Here is a 21,274-nt window from a genome sequence, read left to right on the forward strand (position 1 = left end):
TAAACTGCTGTTTGCTGTTTATTTCTCCTTCCTTTCTCTTAATTGTGAGTAATGGCGGACATCTGCTATACTGTGCCCCCTTTCCTGCCTTCGTCCCTATTAAGCCCCTTCCTCTAATGCTTCTACCACCTTTGCCTGTTTATGGGGGGCAAACTTGTGTGCTTCCGGTCCCCTGGTTGGTTTCTGCCCACTCTCCAGTCGCCTAGGTCTGGATTACACTCTACTTCCTGTCCTTTGAGCATACCCCGGTTAGGATAGGAAGAGACTTACTGCACAACCTCTTGTTACCTTTCTTCTACCAACTGTTTGCCTATACCAGAGTGAGTGCTGCTGGGAGGCCACATACATCCATCTATGGTTCCACCGATACAGCTTTCTATATAACTTGTGTTCACCACAAAAGCTCCGTGGGCCAATGCCTACCTGATTTGCACACCCTTACAATAATGAGGCCTTCTGTCTCACTCTCTCTTGCCCCTTCCCTGTATTGGCCTCTCCGCTCTTCCTCTGTTTCCGTCTCACTCTCTCCTGCCCCTTCACTGTCTTGGCCTCACCACTCTTCCTCTATTTCTGTTTCACTCTCTCCTGCCCCTTCACTGTCTTGGCCTCTCCACTCTTCCTCAGTTTTCGCCTCACTCTCTCCTGCCCCTTCACTGTCTTGGCCTCTCCACTCTTCCTCTCTTTCTGTCTCACTCTCTCCTGACCCTTCACTGTCTTGGCCTCTCCACTCTTCCTCTATTTCTGTCACACTCTCTCCTGCCCCTTCACTGTCTTGGCCTCTCCACTCTTCCTCTATTTATGTCTCACTCTCTCCTGCCCCTTCACTGTCTTGGCCTCTCAACTCTTCCTCTATTTATGTCTCACTCTCTCCTGCCCCTTCACTGTCTTGCTTCTGTTTATTGTATTTGCACAAATCTAATATCTTGGTCTATTCCTTTTCAATAATCAGGCATTTTTGTTTTTTAGGCGTTTATGTTTTTGATGGGTTTATTTATAGCCTCTTTCTATGTATCTATCTATCTATCTATCTATCTATCTATCTATCTATCGCCCTCACTCTATCTATCGCCCTCACTCTATCTATCTATCGCCCTCACTCTATCTTTCGCCCTCACTCTATCTATCTATCGCACTCACTCTATCTATCTATCTATCGCACTCACTCTATCTATCTATCGCACTCACTCTATCTATCGCACTCACTCAGCACCACCACTCAGGGGCACCACAGCATCAATCTGTGAAACCATTCAACAACTGGTTCAAATATGTTATCTCAATGTCTCAAACTTTATTACAAATGTCGCAAAAAGATGTTAATATTTCACTTCTGTTCTTGGATTTTCGTCACAATAAAATACACTTAACACAAACTTCACAAAAGTTATTTACAAAAGTTTAAGCTATTGCTAGTATAAATTACAATAACTTTTATTTAAGTATTAATTATTAAAAAAATTTAAAAGCCATTGTTATTTGTAATAATAATAATCCACATTTGTATAGCGCACAATCACCCGTTAGGGTCTCTAGGCGCTGGGGGCCGTCGGGAAGATTAAGCAAGCTATTGCCCAGAGTCGCATGGTGCTGGGCTAACCTGCCGCCGGAGCCGGGGATCGAACCCTGATCCCCAGATTCCAGCGTCAGTCGCCCTGGCCGCGGCGCCACACCTCTCCTATAGCAATACTTCTAAGTCATGTAAATACAACACATATTGCATTACAAATGCTATAGGTGTCACATTTGCGAAAGTTATAACTATTGGCATTGTAAATGGCAAAGCTATTAATTTAGCTATTTTCAAAACCAACACAGAAATAAAAAAATGCCATTTACAATACCAATAGCTCAAAATTTCCTAATGCAAGACCTATTGCTTTGCAAATGCTTGTTGCATTTGCTACGTTGTTTGCAATTATTTCCTGAATGCAGAATCTGTTGTAAAACAGGCCTCTGATCTTTTGCCTTTTATAGTAAGTGCTGTTTTCTTCCTTCCCATCTCCCGGTCTTTCACGTGTTAGAATGTGTCTTTAAAAAGTAGATTTTTTTGTATCAGAATTCTGTGGACGATATTATCGGCATTGCTCATTGTTAGTTGCACATTTCGGGGAATAAAATACAAAATGTTTATTAGTTTATGATATGACATAATTCAGAACAGAAAGTTGAAAATTACCTTTCCCAATATATGCTGATATATTTGTTTTAAAGCGAGTTTTCATCTTGAGCAATGTCAGTGAAATAACATGCTCATTTTGCATTGAATATAATACGCAAAATGATTAGAAGTTTGAAGTGGTAAACGGTTGAGCAGCAAAAAAGCAAACATTACAAAATGTATTGTGCATTAATATGATTAGATGTTTAAAATATTTTCAGAGACTCCTTTTGGCCAAATGGTATTTTAGCCGAGGAGGTTCCACGAAGAGACAAAGCTACTAGAATGAGAACTAGAATGGCTGGGAAAACAAAATTGTTGGAAATAATGCCTGGTAAGTGGCTTCTATAAAAATAAATGTTTTTGAATAATGCATTTTTAATTCAGAGTTGCTCTAAGTATAGTTGCGAAAAACAGCTGTAAGCAAATATTAAAGCATTCTTTGTCTCTCTGGACTCTGTGCAGAGGATTCTCGGATGAACTGGATAGACTCCCTAAACAAGTTATTACCTCTGATTCCCATGTCTTAAGTTATACATTTGTGTGTTACTTTTGAAATACATTTGTCACTTATAATATCTATAATACAATCAGAATTTCAACCACATCAGTGAGGAAAGAATGTACATTTTTTAGTAAACAAATAATGATCTTGTTTATAGTTTTGCTAAGAAGGTTCTGTTGCAACCAAGTAATGTTTATATGAACTATAAGATTTCCTAGGTGTTGTGCACCTGCTGAAATTAACTCACCTGCAACTGAACCGGACCTACTAATGCCAGTGCAGTGCCTGCGACAGATGAGCTTTTTCACATCTTGCCTTTCAACCTCAGTTGATCAGCTGCCTAAGGATAGAATGACAGTAGCTGCAATTTGCACCACATGACCCTGAAATAAAACTGGGTCAGACACAGTTTTTCATATGCACGCATTGTTTGTTTGCACATTATTTTATGATGACTATTTGCTTCTGAAATCAACTCGACTGCATAGGAGTTGGGTGGGGCCTGGTTGAAACCAAGGGCGTTCCGACACCTTGCCTTTACTCCAGTGGATCAGCCGCTAAGGGCCTTCTGACAATCAAAACTTTCAGCTGCTTGACCCATAAAGAAACCTGGTTGAGATGGGTACCAACATCGACCTAAGTGTACAAAGTACTCTTGCCAACTGGCCAGCAGGTCAAAGATTTAAGGGCACAGGCCAGGCAACCTGACACATTGATTTTCAGTTTAGTGACCGGTAAGTCATACTTACATTTACTCTGTAACTTATGGCTATGATTAATTTAGGAAACAATGTGGTTAAAAGACTGATCAGAATTAGTGAGCCCCAACAAAGCCCTGTTTCCATCCACCATAGCCCTACCTAGTGTTGAATCAGAATAAACAACAATTATAACTAATTTCTTTCATAGGAGGGCAGACAAGTTGTCTTACTTCTGTTCACCCAGGCAGAAAGAGGCAGTTCAGCAAGTTGTACAAGTGACTAAAACATTTAGGTATTTCTAAAAATACACGCTGAAAACGTTGTTAGTACAATTGACGTAATGTCTTTGGAAGATTCTTAAACGGATTAAAAAACCAAGACCCCCAGCCACCTATGGGTTTATGGTCCACCCTCCTTATGGTCACTGTTTTCATGATTAACGATGTTCTCCGGACAAGGAATTCCTTTATAAATAGTCAGATTTTTTTCCTTCTTGGTGTTGCACACTACTATCTTTCTTTCAAAGACAATTGAGTGACACAAACATTATCTATTGTACTACCTTATACATGCATTAAAAAACAAAACAGCAATACCCATAACAAACGAAACCTTGTACCAATAATAAAGACATTTCACAGACCAATCATTCTTTAAAAATAAAATGCTTCAATATTGTCTATAAAATGGAATCCTGTGGATTATTATTGTCCGTATTAATTTCAAACATTCCTCACAAAGATGGTGCTGCCTGTGCGTTGCTTTGACTTCCCGTATGAAGAACATATTGATCAATGGTCTTCATCTGGACAGGGGTCCATGATTTCCTGTATTATTTAGCCATCTTTCAGTCCCAGACAAGCTATTTTAAAAGGTGTATATATATATATATATATATATATATATATATGTATATATATATATATGTATATATATATATATATATATATATAACACCAACTGGCGGTCGCCAGTAGGTAGTTATAGTTAGGATTGTTTCCATAGGGAAATCGCAACATTCTATTGGGAATAACTTTGGCGCCGGTTGAGGAATCTGCCTGGAATGTTCCTCAAATTTGCCTCACGGCTCTCCGCTCCTTCCCTGAAAGTTTGGGGGGGGGGGATTCGTCAATCGGGGGCCCGAGATAAAAGGGAGGTCCCAAAACGTGTTTTCCCCATGTTAATTTCCATAGGGCGGTTGGACTCACTTTTAGCTCGAACGGCTGAATGGATTTTCACCAAACTTGGCAAAATTGTAGGGACTGGTAGCCCGATGTGCCTTTGCTATGTCTCAAGATATGTGCTCTAGTGGATTTTGAGTAATTTAGGTTCAAAAAAATATATATATCTATAGCAGCTTACCCGTGAGCTTACCCGTACGCTTACGGTACGCTCCCCGTACGCGTACTGTACGCTCACCGTACGCGTACCTCTAGTGCGCGAGCTGCATTCTGATTGGCTGCCAATGTCTGTCAACACTCCAAAACAGAAACTGTTGGCAGCCATCTTGTGCCTCAGTAGACTGAGGCACAGGAAAGCAGAAAAAGAAACATGTAGAACTCAAAAAGGGGGCAGGGTAGAAGCATCCTGACCCCCTAGGCCTGCTCAGGGGGTCCCACAAGGACCCCCAAGGCCCCAAAAAAAAAAACGGAAAGTCGCGGGGTACGCTTATGGTGCGCGTACCTCATTTTTTTTAAAGAAAAAAAAAAGATTTGGGGGCCTTGTAGAAACACCCTGACCCCCCTAGGGCTGTTCAGGTGGTCCCATTACGGATATTAACATATATAAACGTTATCCGCAAATAGAATTAGCATTTAAAAAACCTTGCGAGTTCACTGAAAAAAAACAAAGGTTTCAGGCCTTATATAGTTAGGAATTAGCATTTAAAAAACCTTTGAAATTCACTGAAAAAACCATAGGTTTCACACCAGTTATAGTTAGCTGAACATTTTACTCATACACACACACACCCCACACACATACACCCCACACCCCACACACCCACACCCAAACACCCCACACACCCACACCCCCACCTACACCCACACACCCCACACACACACACACACACCTCACTCCCCCCCCCACACACACACACCTCACAGATACACCCCACACATCCCCCACACACACCTCACCCCCCCACACACACACACACCCCCCCCCCACACACACACCACACACACACCCACACACACACACACCACACACACACACCTCACACACACACACACACACACCCTCCTCTCACACACACACACCCTATCACCTTACACACCCACACCCACACCTACACCCACACACTCCCCACACACACACACCTCACTCCCCCCCGCACACACACACCTCACAGATACACCCCACACATCCCCCACACACACCTCACCCCCCCACACACACACACCTCTGACACACACACCCCCACACACACCCCCACACACACACACCACACACACACCACACACACCCACACACCACACACACACACACACACACACACCCCCCCACACACGCACACACACCCATACATCCTACACACACACACACCCCACACACATACCCCCCCCACACACACCCCCCCCCACATACACACACACCCCACACACACCCCCCCCCACACACACACACACACCACACACACACACACACACTCATTATTTATTTTATTTTTTTTGAGGGGGTGCGCGCCCAGGTACACATACCGGTACGCGTACCCTGGAGAAAAAAAGAAAGACAGAGTTTTTTAAAAATTTAGCATTTTTATATAAATTGGAGGTAGTTCTGAAAAGAACAGTTTTTTTATTCTTATTGTTGTTTTATATTTTTTTATTGTTTTTTTTAACTTTTTTACTTTTTTTGGCTTTTCTGAACAATTTTATATTTTTTTGTAGTTTTTCTGGGGTCAAACAAAACACAGGGAATTGCAAACAGCTCAACTGGAGCAAAAAAAAATAGAAAAAAATTAAAGTTGCTTGCTGCAGTGATGGTTGTCTGCAGCTCAATTGAGTAAAGTGATGCTTTGCTCACCATATGAAATTGTTTTGTTGCAATATTTGCAAACAAATTTAAAATTTGCAAACCTGGTTTGTACATTAGAGACCATCTCCCTAGCCTCTGCACCCGATGGAGTGGGTTGATTGGAGGCGCTTGAAGAAAAAGGTTGGGGAGGGTTCTTGGTCAGTTCCCTGACCTCTGCTGCCGAATAATTGTTCGGGTGCTTCCTCTGCATATTTCGAATCATAGTGTGGTTCCCAAAAGAATACTTCTTCTTTGGGTTCCCTCTTGACAGTTGTTGGCCACAGATGAGGCAAGTCACCTTAGCTGCATTCACCTTTTTTGCACCCCTTGGCATCTTGTAAAAGTTCCAAATAAAATGTTCCTTGGGTCTGTATGGGCGATTGTCCTCAGGCAGAAAGTCCCTCTCCTCCTCCTCCTGTTCGTCCTCCTCTTCTTCTTGACCACCAATGTGGTCTTGTGTGGTCCTTGTGGTGGTGGTGGAGGTGGTGGTGGTGCAGATGCACCTGCAGCTGCTACTAGTGAAGCCATTTCTCAAAGAATGAATGCAGGTCTTCTTCACTCAAACAACAAAGTGAAAATGAGGAAAAAAGGTGGGGTCTTTCATCATTTGGAAAACAAAACTGTTGTGAACCAATCAAAAGTGTTATTTTCAGGTCTCATGACCTGGGCTTTCTCATCATTTGGAAACCAAAAGTGTTCTGAACCAATCAAAAGTGTTATTTTCAGGTCACATGACCCGACGCGCTTACGCTAGGCGCCCCGGTGCGTGCCCGGGGGCGCGCCCGCAGTCGCGCCCCGGGGCACGCCCGGCGGCGCGTACGTTGCGTAATCGTATGCGCTCGGGTGCTTCCGGGTGCGCTTACGTAGTGCGTCATATGACGCATCACGCGGCTATGCGATACGTCACGATGTTGTTTTCGTTGCGGGAATAGCGCTAACGGGACGCTCACCAGTACGCGCCCCGAAGCACTGCGCTTACCGGTGAGCGCATCGGTACGCGCCCCGGGAGCGCTCCGGGGCAAAAGAATAAAAAATAAATAAAAAAAATACTATTACATAATTATACAATATAAAATTCGTTATAAAAAATATTACTTTTCATACCTATAGAGATTTGCTATTAAAAAACCATTGAAATTCACTGAAAAAACCATAGGTTTCACACCAGTTATAGTTAGGAATTAGTATTTAAAAAACCTATTAAATTTACTGAAAAAACCATTGAAATTCCCACGTTATAGTTAGTTGGACTCACTATAACTTGCGCGTGCAATGCACTGCTGATGACGTCACATATTACATCACTCATGACATGGTCAGTGACATCACTCATGACATCACTCATGACACCATCCTTGTGACACAGTGACAGACCTCCTTTCACTGTAATGTAACCCTTGAAACACATATTCAAAAATAGAAACTAAAATTTTCAAAAAAATGGAGATACCCATATCAGTTACAACAACCAATTCAGTAATTCCACCATCTATATACACATCCACTTATTCACAAACAGTTCTACGTAGTCACTCATACATATACTCACTCATCATATGTAGTGATACACCTATACATCCTGTTACACACCGACAGTCATCCAAAAGTTACTCACACACATACTCACACATGCAAATAAACTATTGAACATCCATTTATTTCCATATACAGCTATACACACACTACTACCTTACTTCTAAACAAACTTACACATACTTACTCTCTTAAACAATCACTTCTAGAAACACATACTTATTTAAACAGGAACTCTTACAGTCTCTTACTCTCACATATACTCACTTATATACATCGATATTCACATATACTAGATTAAAACATATGTAGTTACTGATAAAGACACTAGTGAGACAGTCATTCAGTCAGTAACACACGCATATACACAGTCATTCACCCATACAGTCCTGCACATATGCTGTCTTTAAAACACATAGACACAGAGAGTCAGTCACTCATGCATCTATGTTCTAAGTAATACCCCCACCAAACATATAGACACTCATATTGATATTAAAAAAAAACATCTAATAACCCATATACATACAAATGTAGCTACTCACCAACCCATGCAGCCACTTATACACAAAGTGAAACACTAATCCTTATATTTAAATATTTAAACATTACTCACTAATATATGTATACACTAAGAAACACTTAATAAGCCAGTGAACCAATCAATTTTTTTAAAAAAAACATCAATGTAAACCCTTATTTAAACATTTATTCTTCCATCAACTTTTACATATACATATATAATACATAATTATTTTTTTAAAATACACACATTCACTGGATGGTGTCATCAGTGATGTCATGAGTGATGTCACTGACCATGTCATGAGTGATGTAATATGTGACGTCATCAGCAGTGCATTGCACGCGCAAGTTATAGTGAGTCCAACTAACTATAACGTGGGAATTTCAATGGTTTTATGCGAGTAAAATTTCCAGCTAACTATAACTGGTGTGAAACCTATGGTTTTTTCAGTGAATTTAATAGGTTTTTTAAATGCTAATTCTTAACTATAACTGGTGTGAAACCTATGGTTTTTTCAGTGAATATATATATAGGGAGGGTCCAAGCGGAGCGCGGCGTTTTGCGGTGCATTTCCTTGATATATATATATATATATATATATATATATATATATATATATATATATATACACATATATATATATATATATATATATACATATACACAACAACACTCCTCTAAAGGAAGAAAAGGCCACAGCAGGGGAAACGTTGGAAGCGGCTTTATTTCAAAACAACTGTCACAGGAATTCACCAAACACCCGCTGTGGCGAATGCATTTCAGCATCTTTAGCCTTCTTCAGCGCCGTGGGTGTGACGATCAGGAAGCAGGTGAGTATCCTGGAATAAATGTCCCCCCCCCATCCTGCTTCGTGAACACCTGCTCCGCCCCATGTGGTAACTACCAATCGCCTTTGCCTCCTCCTAGACGCCTCTCGAACAGCGCCTACAGGTCCCAGCATACATATGGAAAATGCTGGCAGGCAATGCGCGGGGTGGAACAGAGTCGCCATGAACCCCCAATGTCCAGCAGTCCCAAAACAAGCCACCTCCTCGAGTCCCCAACCGCATCCCCCATTATGCCTCAGGATTCCTTATAGCGGGGGCTTGGCTATTAATTACCTCGCCCAAACGTGATGGCCGGAGACATCTACACCGCCCTTTCTCCTCCTGTGCGTGTGGGTGGGCTATGGTCGTTCCTGCACCCAGGAAAGTAACAGTCCACAAAAGCGGAGACCAGTGGGTCCATAGCTACTTAGTGATGCGGGAGCCTTTGAACGCGACACTGGAGATCGCGCTGTAACAATGTCCAACAACACTCCTCCAAAGGAAGAAAAAATATATATATATATATATATATATATATATATATATATATATATATATATTTGTGTGATACAGTCCAGAGCCCTAGGCTGACCATAGTTCCAAATTTTATTTCCTTACTTCTGTTGGGTTCCTGTCATGCACGTCACCTCTTTTCTTTCTTCTAGATTGTGGTGCACATCGTCCAGGATCAGCACTTCTTTATGTGGGTGCGAAAATTAAAACGTGACTTGACGTTCTAGTCCTATTCATGGATGAGTAGCTTCTTTTCCAACCTAACCAGAAAAATAGGCAGGGTGGAGAGGCATCTATTGAACAATACTGATATTTCTCCTCCTTCCCATTAGGAAGGTCCATTATCCATGATACTTTATTGCCTTTTCTTTAATTATTACCTTACCAAATTGGATTGAAAGATCATTGTTTTGAAGTTTTAACTACAAAACTGTTTACTTTAATGAGCAACAAACGTATTTTAATCTACTTAAACAGGAAGTAACCAGTTGGTCCTCTGGAAAGTGGTAATTATTTTCAGTTTTACCTTTAATTAATAAATAAGACCTAGGGAGGTTGGCTTGATATAAAGGTCTGTAGTGTACCAACAAAGGTACTGGAATGCAAATCTGGGCTTTGAATGTAAAAACAGATCACAATAAGAGAGTGTCTCTGTGGCATGAAGCTAGTCATTTGCTGAATCTTTCGCTTCACTATCTCAAATAGAGTAGAAACCAACCAATGGAAAAAAGAAGAAAATGAATACTGTTAATAAAAACTATTTCTGATATTAACCAAATATCCACTGGATGTACGAAATAGGGCCGTATCCAACAAATCTATTATTACGTTAGTTGAAAAGTGAATTAAACTAGAAAGATCAGCCATATATGTCATGCAGTTACTTTTCAGAGGTCGATGAATGTGCTTTGTGTTTAACAGGCAACTCCTAGTTCTTCCATTAATCCTAATCTTCCAGCACTGATTACTAGGTAGGGGATTGTCATTTTGTCGAAGGAAAATCAAGCGCTGAAAGAGGTTCTTCTTTTACCTGAATACCGAGGCATTTCTCCTGCGTGCACAGCGGCCGGGCTTGGCTCCGCCACTTCATTGCTGTCATCGACCGGCCGGGCTTGGCTCCGCCGGTCGAACTCCATCTCCCAGCAGCCTCCAGGGGGAGGCGCTGACGACTGCAAACAGCGCGCCAGGCGGCGCATAAAGCACCGGCAGGTCCCTCGTCCCGCGAGGACGCGCGCGGGACGCGCTGGACGAAGCCCGGACTAAGGGCGGACAGTCTAAGACAGTCCGAGACAGGCAGAGACTGGGCTGGGCCAGTTACTCTGCTCGTATTGCCAAGGTGAGACTTTCCAATTGCACGAAGCCCAACTGGGTTATTATTGATTAGACATTGCTGTACTGAGGCTACGCCATTCAGAGGGATTGTGATACACGTTGTCAACGAATCTACATAGGGTATTTTGAAAGGTTATTGTTTAGTGGTGCGCCATGTCTAGTAAAAAGTCATCCCCGGCTAAGAACACAATGGACAATTACCTAGTCCAGGTAGTTGCAAAAATCAACAGCGACAGGAGATCGTCACTTGGGTTGGGTGCATCTCCAAAATCATCTACATCATCTTTTCTGGCACCAGACCTGACCGATTCCGCAGAGTTAGATAATAGTCGTCGTATTGTTCCAATACTTGATCTTGTTGACAATACGGTTACAGTTCAGATAAACTGTGTAGCGGAAGACAGTGAAAACGAGGTGGAGGCTGACCTACCTCTAATTTAGGGTAAAGCCCCCACACCAGTGCGTGCGTCACGCACTACTAGAGGCGCTAGAAAGGGCCTGCCCAAACGTGGAGGGCTTCGTTCAAGCCGGAAAAAGCCTGCTTCCCCCCCTAGAACCATTGTGGAGGAGGATGATAGAGTAACTGAGGAGGATTCCATCTCTTTAACTAGTGAGCAACTTAAGAAACTGTTGGGCATGATAGATACTAAGGTAAAAGGAATTGTAAAGCCGCTGCTAGGCACGATGGAGAAGCTCACGAATGAGGTGAACAGACTGGGGGGTTTACTTAACAAAGCATTAGCCGAAGTAGAAAAACTGCCTGATGAAGTCGCTAACAGGGTTGAGTTGGGGGTGGGCACCTCTATATGTGTGGGTGGAGGGGGGGCCTTTCCTTTGCTCGCTCAGTTGGCGACTCCCCAGTTAGCCGCATCGGAAGGTGTGCAGAAGGAAGTTGCCCCTCCAGTTGCATCTAGTGTTCCGGAAGCAACGAAAGGCTCGATCGAGCTTATAGTTGAGGCTTCTCCTTTAGTCTTGGTTCTAGCCAACGTTCCCACATTGGCCCAAGGACAGGAGGAAACAACTTCATCCTTGTTGTCCAAATCCTTACACTGGCTAACAGAAAATATGAAGATAACTCCTTGGGGTAAGCAACAGCTGGCAGAAGAACTAGTTATGGCCAGGCGGGTGGAGTGGATTGGAAATGGTATAAAAAAATTCAGGGGAGATTGCGTTGTTTTGAATTTTGTAAATCCTGATGTTTTAACTAATATACTGCCCAATATCCTTCCGCCGCAGCGAAGATCCAATGAAATTGTCCCACTCACTTTAGACTTCTTTTACTATCGGAAAGGGAGGGTTCCGAACCGTTGCACGCTAAGGACAAAATGGAATGTGGTGTCAACCAAGGGGAGGAGTGTTGCACAATCCAATGAGTGGGGATTAAATCTGGAGAATAGGTACTCAGCTCTTTCTGACCTGAACGATTGCGATTGACTTCCTGGGGGCAAAAGGTTAGCATCATCAGCTACAACTGATCAGAGTTTATGTAGTTTGACAATCCAGAATGACAATTGTATCAGAAATAGTAAGAGAGCTAAACTGGGGGTTGTGCACGGTAAGAAGGATTTTCATATAGACACGACCTTTCCCTGTCGAAACTGTAGTCTTGTAGTTGGCTCCCAGGGGGTAGGCAATAGTGTAGCGGAAAGTAGTATAGCCCAGTTAAGCCCAGTAGTGATAGTAGTAGGTGAACCAAATATACCGAATGTTATTCTTGAAGTACCAGCTGGTGATTCTACATGGGGGGCAAATCTAATCTCTTGGAATTTGGCTGGGTTGTCTTCTAAACTAGACAGTGGGGACTGGCTCGGCTTTGTTAGTTCGTTCGATGTGTGCATATTCCAGGAAACTTGGGCATGCGAACCTGTTTTTGTGGTAGGATATTTAAACTTTTCTGTGCCAGCTATAAAGGGTCCAAAAGGAAGACCAATGGGGGGTCTCACAATTTGAGTTCGACAGTCCCTAAAATTCACAATCAAAAGTATAGGGACTAGCCATAATGATATCCAGTTGATCAGGATAACTAATGATACTTTAGGGTCACTGGATATCTATAATATATATGCTAGAAGCGCTAAGGGTGGTCGCTCTGAAGTCTTAATTGCCTTAGATAACTTCCTTGATACATATTCCCATGGGAACAGCACTGTTATTGCGCGCGACCTTAATCTGACGTTTGAGCCTTTGGTCGCGTGTGAGGCTTTCCTTGGAGCAGAAGAGGACCCCTATTGGGGCATCCCTGAGCTACAGGTGAAGCCAGTCACACGCTGGGCCGAGGACATAATAGCTCTGAATGCCATGTGTCTCGAAGGGCCTGAGAGCTCTAAATGGTAGAACAGCAAGGGATAAACATGGCTCGATGACTTTTGATAATGGGAGACATAAAAATCGGATAGACTACGTAATATGTAGCATGAGTCTGTGGCCATCTGTTTGCGATATGGAAGTTGTTGTGAGACCTGAGAGCGACCACAACCCCCTAGTGTGGAGCATAAATGGTGGTCTGCTAGAACTAATTCAAATTTAACCTGCTCAAATGATTTTGTTCCACCTTTAATCATTCCAGCTAATAACATGCGCAGGCTCAAATGGGAAAGTATAGTGTCCAATCCACAGGCCATTGATGCCATTAACTATGAAACTGACCAAGCTATTTTGGCTATGGAATCTATTAGTGTTTCTTCTCTTGACCTGGGGGATGTGGTTGATATCCATAACACCCTCTTTGGCAAGATCAAGAAACATTTCTTAAAACTTGCCAAGCAAAATGGGGCTATAGCTTGCAAAGGTGCAAGATGGTTTAATGCGGGATGTAGGGCGGCACGACTTGCTTTGGGTCATGCCATTAAAAAGAGGGTGCCCGAGACCATCTCCCTAGCCAGAAAGGGTTATAAGGCTTGCATAGCGAAAGCCAAGAGAGCTTGCGACGAGTTACACTGGTGCAAGCTGAAAAAAGCCAGCGACAGGAAGGCTTCCAGAGTGTTCTGGAACATCGTAAAATGGGGAAGTGAGAGAGCAGAGGAACCCCCTAATAACAATGTGCCATAAGAGGATTGGGTAGAATTTTTTAGCTCACAATATGCTCTTAATACTCAGATTACAGATGAGGACAAGCTCACTATGTCCTTTTCTCAAGGTAATCTTTTTACATACAAAGAGATTATGTTTGCTATTAACGCAGTTAACAGAGGGCGGGCTCCCGGTTTAGATGGCGTCCCAGCAGATATTTTTATAAATGACAAGGAGCGATGGTGTAAATACATTCATTTACTTATTAATTTCATCGCAAAGGGAGCAGAGGTCCCGGCTTCATGGAGAGGAGCAGTGATTATCCCTGTGTTTAAAAAGGGTGATCGCGCACAGCCAGGTAATTATAGGCCAATAAGCCTTATAGACAATGTGCAAAAAACAGTTGGTCGGGTGGTCGTAAATAGGCTCCTAGAATGGGCAGAGGACAATAATATCTTATCACCCTACCAAGCAGGATTTAGAAGGGCAACAAGTACGGTGGACCAAGTGTTCCGTTTTCATTTGCTACAATGGAAGACCGTGGTGCTGGGTGGTGGCAGTCTTTATGCGGCTTTTGTCGATCTGAGGGCCGCCTTCGACCTGGTGCCGCGGGCCAAATTGTGGCAAGTCTTACGGAACCTGGGGGTCCCTGAGGAACTACTGACCTTGATAATGCGCCTCCATGAGTCCACTTTCGCTAAAATCCAGTGGGGTGGCTATGGTAAGGTCACAGCTGACTTCCCTGTCGAGCGAGGTGTTCGACAAGGGTGTTCAATGGCTCCAACTTTGTTTACTTTGTTTATAAATGGTGTTGTTTCACGTATGGTACCCGCTTCAGTAGATGCTCCCTCCCTTTCAGGTCTAAAGATCCCTATATTAATGTTTGCGGATGACACGCTCATTTTATCTAAAACACCTAGTGGCTTGCAGCGTGCTCTGAAAATTTTCGAAAATTTCTGTGGGGAACACGGACTAGAGGTGAACACAACCCAAACTAAACTCATGATCTTCAGGCCACACCGCAGTTTTAAGTCAAAAATTGTCATGAGTGGTCGGCCTCTTGAGGTAGTAAATTCATTTACTTATTTGGGTATCCATATTGCAGACAATAATAGGTGGAGCAAGCATATAAGCATAGCTACACTGAGACACAAACAATTAGCGGGTGCTATCAATAAAGAACACAGGAAGTCATTGACTAAACCTGTTAAGCCAGCTTTGCTGGTTTATGAAGCAAAGGCAATCGGGTCTGCTCTTTATGGAGCAGAGATGTGGGGCTTTGAAAATTTGAATTCCTTACAAACCTCGGAGAACAAGTTTTTAAGGCTACTCACTGGTACACCGAAAAGTACTCCATTACTGCCTTTAAGATATGATCTTGGTAGGAAACAAATTAAGGACTTGGCCAGCTTACGGCCTATTTTGTATTGGCGTAGACTTTGGACCACTCCCGAGCTTATGCACTATGCTGAAGGGTTTATTGATGTTATAAAGGCAGATATCTTTCACAAAATTAGCTGGCTTAATTCTCTGAAAGCAATATTATATGAGCTTGGACTAAGTGCTATATGGTTAGATCCAGCAGGTGCATTATTTCCCACTAAGCTTGCTTTAAAAAATATCTTTTGGGAAAATGTTGCCAATAGGAGTCTGAGTCGATCCAGCAATGGGTCTATGTCTGTGGGTTTTCTTGAGGTTAAACTATACCCCGCCTTAGAGTCGTATTGGGACATTATCTCAAAACCAGGTGACAGAAAGCTCTTATTTCAACTGAGAGCTGGAGCCCTCCCACTAAAAGCATTGACTGTTAAATGGGGTGTAGGGGGGAGTGACATCTGCCCAGCCTGTGGCATGGGAAAGGAAACAGTTGGACACTTTTTGTTTTCTTGTAAAGCCTACAGTGCTCCAAGGCGAGTATGGTTAGCACCAATGTGCAGGAACCTTGGGACCACATGTAGTTCTATTGCACTCCGCATTATATGTTCAAGCTCAACTACATGGATAGTAATAGCCACAGCTAAATATACTGGCTGGGCATGGGCGATCAGGCAGAGACTGCTAGTTGGTTAACTATTCTCTGTCGGTAAAACTTGTTTTTATGATCTTGTTACCATAGTTTTTTAAACTATTTATGTTTTGCATTACGATAGAGACTGCTAGTTACTTAACTATTCTCTGTTTGTACAATTTTCTACAAGACTTCTGCCATCACTGCTTTTTTGATTGACAATGTTTTTATAACTTCGTAAATTTTTTTTAAATGTATTAATCTCTTTTTTAATTACTTAACAAATATTGTGAGAAATGTTATAATTATGTGTCTTTTATGAATTCAATAGTGCAATGTCATTATTATTATTGACTGTAAATTTAATCCAATTTTAATATTCTGTGTATATCTTGCTTTTATGAGTAATTACTCGAATAAAGCACTATTTGAATTTGAAATTTGAGAACAAAAGTTATTTGTGGTCCTGGAAAAAAAAGAACCCTGTAATAGCTGCAGTCACATATTAGACAAACGTGTTTATGCCCCATCGTCACAAATCATAAATTCATATTATACTATTTCACTCTGCATCATGGCGGCTTGCTCCCTCATAGAGTTCCTAGGTGTATGTTAAAATTATTGTAGTGCATACTCGATCCTAAAGATTCCCAGTTTCTTTTTTGTTTGGTGTGCCTCTTTTGGGCCACTAATTGTTTTATATTGAGATTTTAGGCTCCAATTTTGCTTTCTCGAATACACACAGCTGTTGATGAGTATGGAACGTCGAGTAGCCACATAACAAACAGTGTTTGTTGGCATTTGGTGACTGAATACATAGAAATATAATGAAACGAAAATCGCACCAAGACAAAATTCCAGCATTTAACTACTCTGCAGACATTTGAGTTGTGACTGCCCTGGTCATGGACCAGTCAAATCAAGTTTGCATTCTGGACGTTATCAATGTGTTCCTAGATTAGCACTATAATTATTCGCTAAGTAGGCACATGTCGAAGTCCTGATCCAACATTTCCACAAGTGATGGTAGTTATCGCCTTTGTGTTCTTGAGACTACAGTAATGCTGCTCATCTTGTTATCCGAACTTTACAAGCTTTTGACTGCAGAGCATTGGAAATGCTGCAGCCCGTGTACTCTGAATCTCAAATGCCGCAGCTACATTACATTAGCTTTGCACCAACTCTGTTGGCTGCTGGTGCAGTGCTATATACACTCTGTTAAAGACCATGTGCATGCACCGCATGGCGCACAATTTTCGCAGTTTTTGAGACAAAGTTGGTATGGTCCGTAGCACACTCATTCTGGTGCTGCTTTTCCTCTAAATGTCCCATCGCTCGTAAAGATGAGCTTTTGTTCTCACTTCTGCCTATAAAATAAAGGAACCCTCTATCTGTTACTAAAGGGGCGACATTAATATTCACTTATGATTTAGTAGAGCTTTTGCACAATGATTATTTCACATCCGCCTAAACTGAGACCTTCCGTGCTTCTGATGACAATTTCAGAGCCTTGATGTCTTTAAGTGGCAGGTCTAGAAATATTGTTAACATAACATACAGCAGCTTTTCTAGCCTATGCGAGATTTAAATTAAGGCTGCAAAATTCCCTTTAAGTGATTTTTTTCAAAATTTCACGAGGTGATTTTGCGCAATTAAGTCTGGTTCGCTCAGAATGTGCTTCGCTGATATTTTCTGCTTGAACTAATACCCTGAGTTTTTTTTCGTGACCTATTTTTTTTTTGTTTTTACTCGAAGCAAGTATTTGCGAGCTAAAGGTACCTGGTATTATGCTAAAAGCTCAATATGATGTCGTTTAGAAGTTTAACTTTTAAGTGAGGTGAAAGTGAAACTATTATTTGTAGACTGCTTTAAAATTATTCTAATGCATTTTGGGCTCATATTATTTATTTCTTGCCTTTTCGCAGATGAACTGAAACACATCGTCGGTGCAGAAACAACAAGGAAAGGGATCTTGCGGGTCTTTGAGATGTTTCAATACAACCAATTAAACAGAAGACTGGTATATGTTTTTTTGGAGGGCTTCCTGGAAACCTTATTTCCACAGTTTAAATTTCGCGAGCTATTTAACAAACTTCATTCAAGGTCAAAACAAATGCAGAAATTTAAACAGAGACTACAGTCTTCTCAAGCGCCTTCTTCCCAGAAAAGGTGACACTCTAGTGATCACGTTGTGCCCTCAATGGACTACGATGCTGCTTCGTCCAGCACTGAAATGGCGTGGACGGATCCTTCCTGGCTTTGGAACACAAATGCTGTTATTACTGCACCAGTCTTTAAGTGTGATTAGAATATTCCTGCATCTATGAGACATGTGGCTCTTCTCATTCTCACTTATAATGCAACCACCACCAGAACGGGTTTGAATGTTTTCAACAATGAGGTGCTTTTCTGCAACAAAGGGGAGAAAATGGGCCAGAGACCAAGGAACCTCAACAATATCCTGGTCCTTGCCCGCTTCTAACAGACATCTTGGAGAAAGGAATGGTCGCCTGTCGTTGCCACCTGTGAAGAAGTGTCCAACACCACTTAAAGAAGGAAAGGTTAAGCACAATTGCTATGGAATAATGAAAAAAAATGATTGTTTTAGCACTGGGAATTGTGCAATGCAAGGTTTTGACAGTACGTTGTCAGTAAGTGTTGACCATCACATAAAATATCCCCCATATTGAAGTCTGCATCCCGCCCTTGGGTGCAGTAGCAAACCTAAATCTGTTGTCCTTGGAAAAATAAAATGTTGAGTCGACCAGCTTACTTCCTTAGTGAAAGGAGACCTAGCATTTGACAATATTACCTATTGGTTTGAAATACAGTTGTTAAAGATTTAAAGTAGGACCTTCATGTTAAGTAGTTTTGTTGGCATGATAAAAACAGATGAATATCTACCACAGTTTGGGTTTTTTAAATATTTTAAAGTCACAGATATTAATTTGTGTTACTGTGAAATGACAATAACGTGTTAGGCTAAGCAGTTAGCCAGACATTTTATATTCAGTAATACCTGTTTGAGAACTTTATTCGTAGAGTGATGAAACTGCGAGTAGAGCACTGCTCTACAGTGCACACTTATTGCGCGTAAGAAGTGCGAACTTCGTTAAAAGTTTGCCAGTTCTTGCACATGGTGCATCCTACAAAGAAGTATAAAGTGGTATCGGAGATTCCAAGATGACTATTTAGAGTGTGGGTTTACCATAGATCCTTGTACGCCAAGGCATCAAAGATGCATCTGTTTTACTGATTTTTTTAATTTTAATAATCATGTTTTTGTGGAAAGGTTTCTACACTGAATGGCTAAATTCTGAATTCAGCTGACCTGTACTTCATTCACACAGTTTACTATAACAAACACCCCACACACCAATCAACTGAAGATTGATTGTATAATTACAAATGCAGCACTTAGATGACCGGGCGTTATCTTCAAGCATTTGAATGCTCTGAATACTTGCCGAAAATTATTGTGCCATTGCCCAACAACAAATGCACTTGTTTTAGCCTTAATAGTTAAACAGTTTGTTTAAATCTTTTATGTTGGCTCATCAGGTTTTTGCTGCTGGTGTCTGTTAGAGCTAAGTAGTTCATTTTAATATTAACAAAATATGTACCAAATCAAGTAAGAACGGAGATTAAATGATTGATATAGATTCCACAGTCTACCTTTTAATTTTGTGCAATATTTTCAGTTAACTCATGAGTATCTGGAAAGATGTAATACATTCATTTTAATGGTTGGAGATGCAGAGAGAAGTGTGTGCCCCCAACAACTTACTGTACATTCCGTTGTCACTGCCTCCTTTTATTTAAACGACTTGTTTTAAAAGTCTTGTTGTCACTCCATGTAATAACTCTTGCTGTAAGTAAGCTCTGCTCCTTTGGGAAGAGTTCATATCTATGAGGGAATAACTAAAGAGCACATGTTATGAATATAGCTGTAACTAATGAATTGTGCATATCATTGTACACCGTTAGCTGTGTGCCTAATTATTTTATTAACAAATGTTTTCCTCCCCTGTTCCTTTCGTGAGCAAGAAATAATCATCAAGAATGTCAGTCATTTTATTGAACGGATAAGGAAATTTTTATTTGAGTTTGCATTATGTTCTGTCCAACAAATAAGCTGCGAAAAAGATTATTACACTAATAAAGTATTAACAAAAGGCTTATTTTGTCATTGATTTCTGTCTATAGTATTTGCTTATGACTGGTGCGTGTGGTTTGCCAATTCCATGATATGCACATCAATTGTGAGGCACGAGTTTAGGATGTCTTCATGATATTTGCATGGGTGATGTTTAAAAAGAAAACTTTAATATTTAGCTCCACTCTCCACAAGGGATTGAGTTTAGCTGAGTTTTAGGAGAAAATTCCCTTTTTTCAGGATTTTAGCACTGGAGTTAGGTGGCACAAGAGATTGTATATTTTTTATACAGGATGTTAAGAAACGTACAGCACTGACGAGGGATATTCTCAGTTCTAATAGGATGTATGGATGACACCAGGTACTGAGAATGGATCCTTAAGTAAAGCTCAAGGCATTATAGCAAGTTTTGAGCTTGCTCCTCCCGGTCTTACTTCTTAGTGCTCATGAAGAAGGCGAACCATTGAAGACTATTCTATGAAGCCCATGTGGTTTATCTGAAATAACCTCTCAGGAAAATGTGTATCAAAATCAGCAAAGTTATCCAGAACAATGGGGAAAAAAGGGCACTACCATCATCCAGTATATGCAAGGCAGTTTGCATTATCCAGACTGTGATAGGTTCAATGTTACTTCCAGGATGGCGAGTCTCCCTCCTGAAAGCCTTTGATAAACTGTGTGGCTGCACATTTCACAATGGCAGCTCGTTGAAAAGGGGAGTTGTATATGGTTTGAAATTTTCGAAGAGTTTGGTTAGTTTGCCAATTATAAAAGAGGCAGACAATGAACCTTGTGATAAGGGGGACGTTTATTACCTGTGGCCCATTGTCAATCAAGAGTGGGAGTTTTATGGATCATCGAAGGTAGATAGTCAAGAGAGTAGCTGGTGGGCTTGAGATATGGAGTGTTTTTTTTTTTTTATCAGGTCATCTTTTAGAAAGTGGTAGGAATTTTGAAGGTGTAATTTTCATCCTATTTATCAACTTTA

At 41.4% G+C, this 21,274-nt stretch overlaps 1 protein-coding gene across 7 annotated transcripts in view; it reads left to right on the forward strand.

Annotated features, from left to right (window-relative positions):
- Positions 1–20,307, forward strand: part of SNX13 (sorting nexin 13) — a 547,690-nt gene extending 527,383 nt beyond the window's left edge. For all 7 annotated transcript variants that reach the window (XM_078663681.1, XM_078663683.1, XM_078663682.1 and 4 more), the window contains 2 exons: positions 2,380–2,492; positions 18,056–20,307. In XM_078663681.1, the coding sequence (XP_078519807.1) occupies positions 2,380–2,492; positions 18,056–18,303 (361 nt within the window). In that variant the 3' untranslated portion in view covers positions 18,304–20,307. The remainder of the gene's footprint in view (positions 1–2,379; positions 2,493–18,055) is intronic.
- The last annotated feature ends 967 nt before the right edge of the window (positions 20,308–21,274 follow it).

Source organism: Lissotriton helveticus, chromosome 10, assembly GCF_964261635.1.
Source record: "Lissotriton helveticus chromosome 10, aLisHel1.1, whole genome shotgun sequence".
Classification (NCBI taxonomy): domain Eukaryota; kingdom Metazoa; phylum Chordata; class Amphibia; order Caudata; family Salamandridae; genus Lissotriton; species Lissotriton helveticus.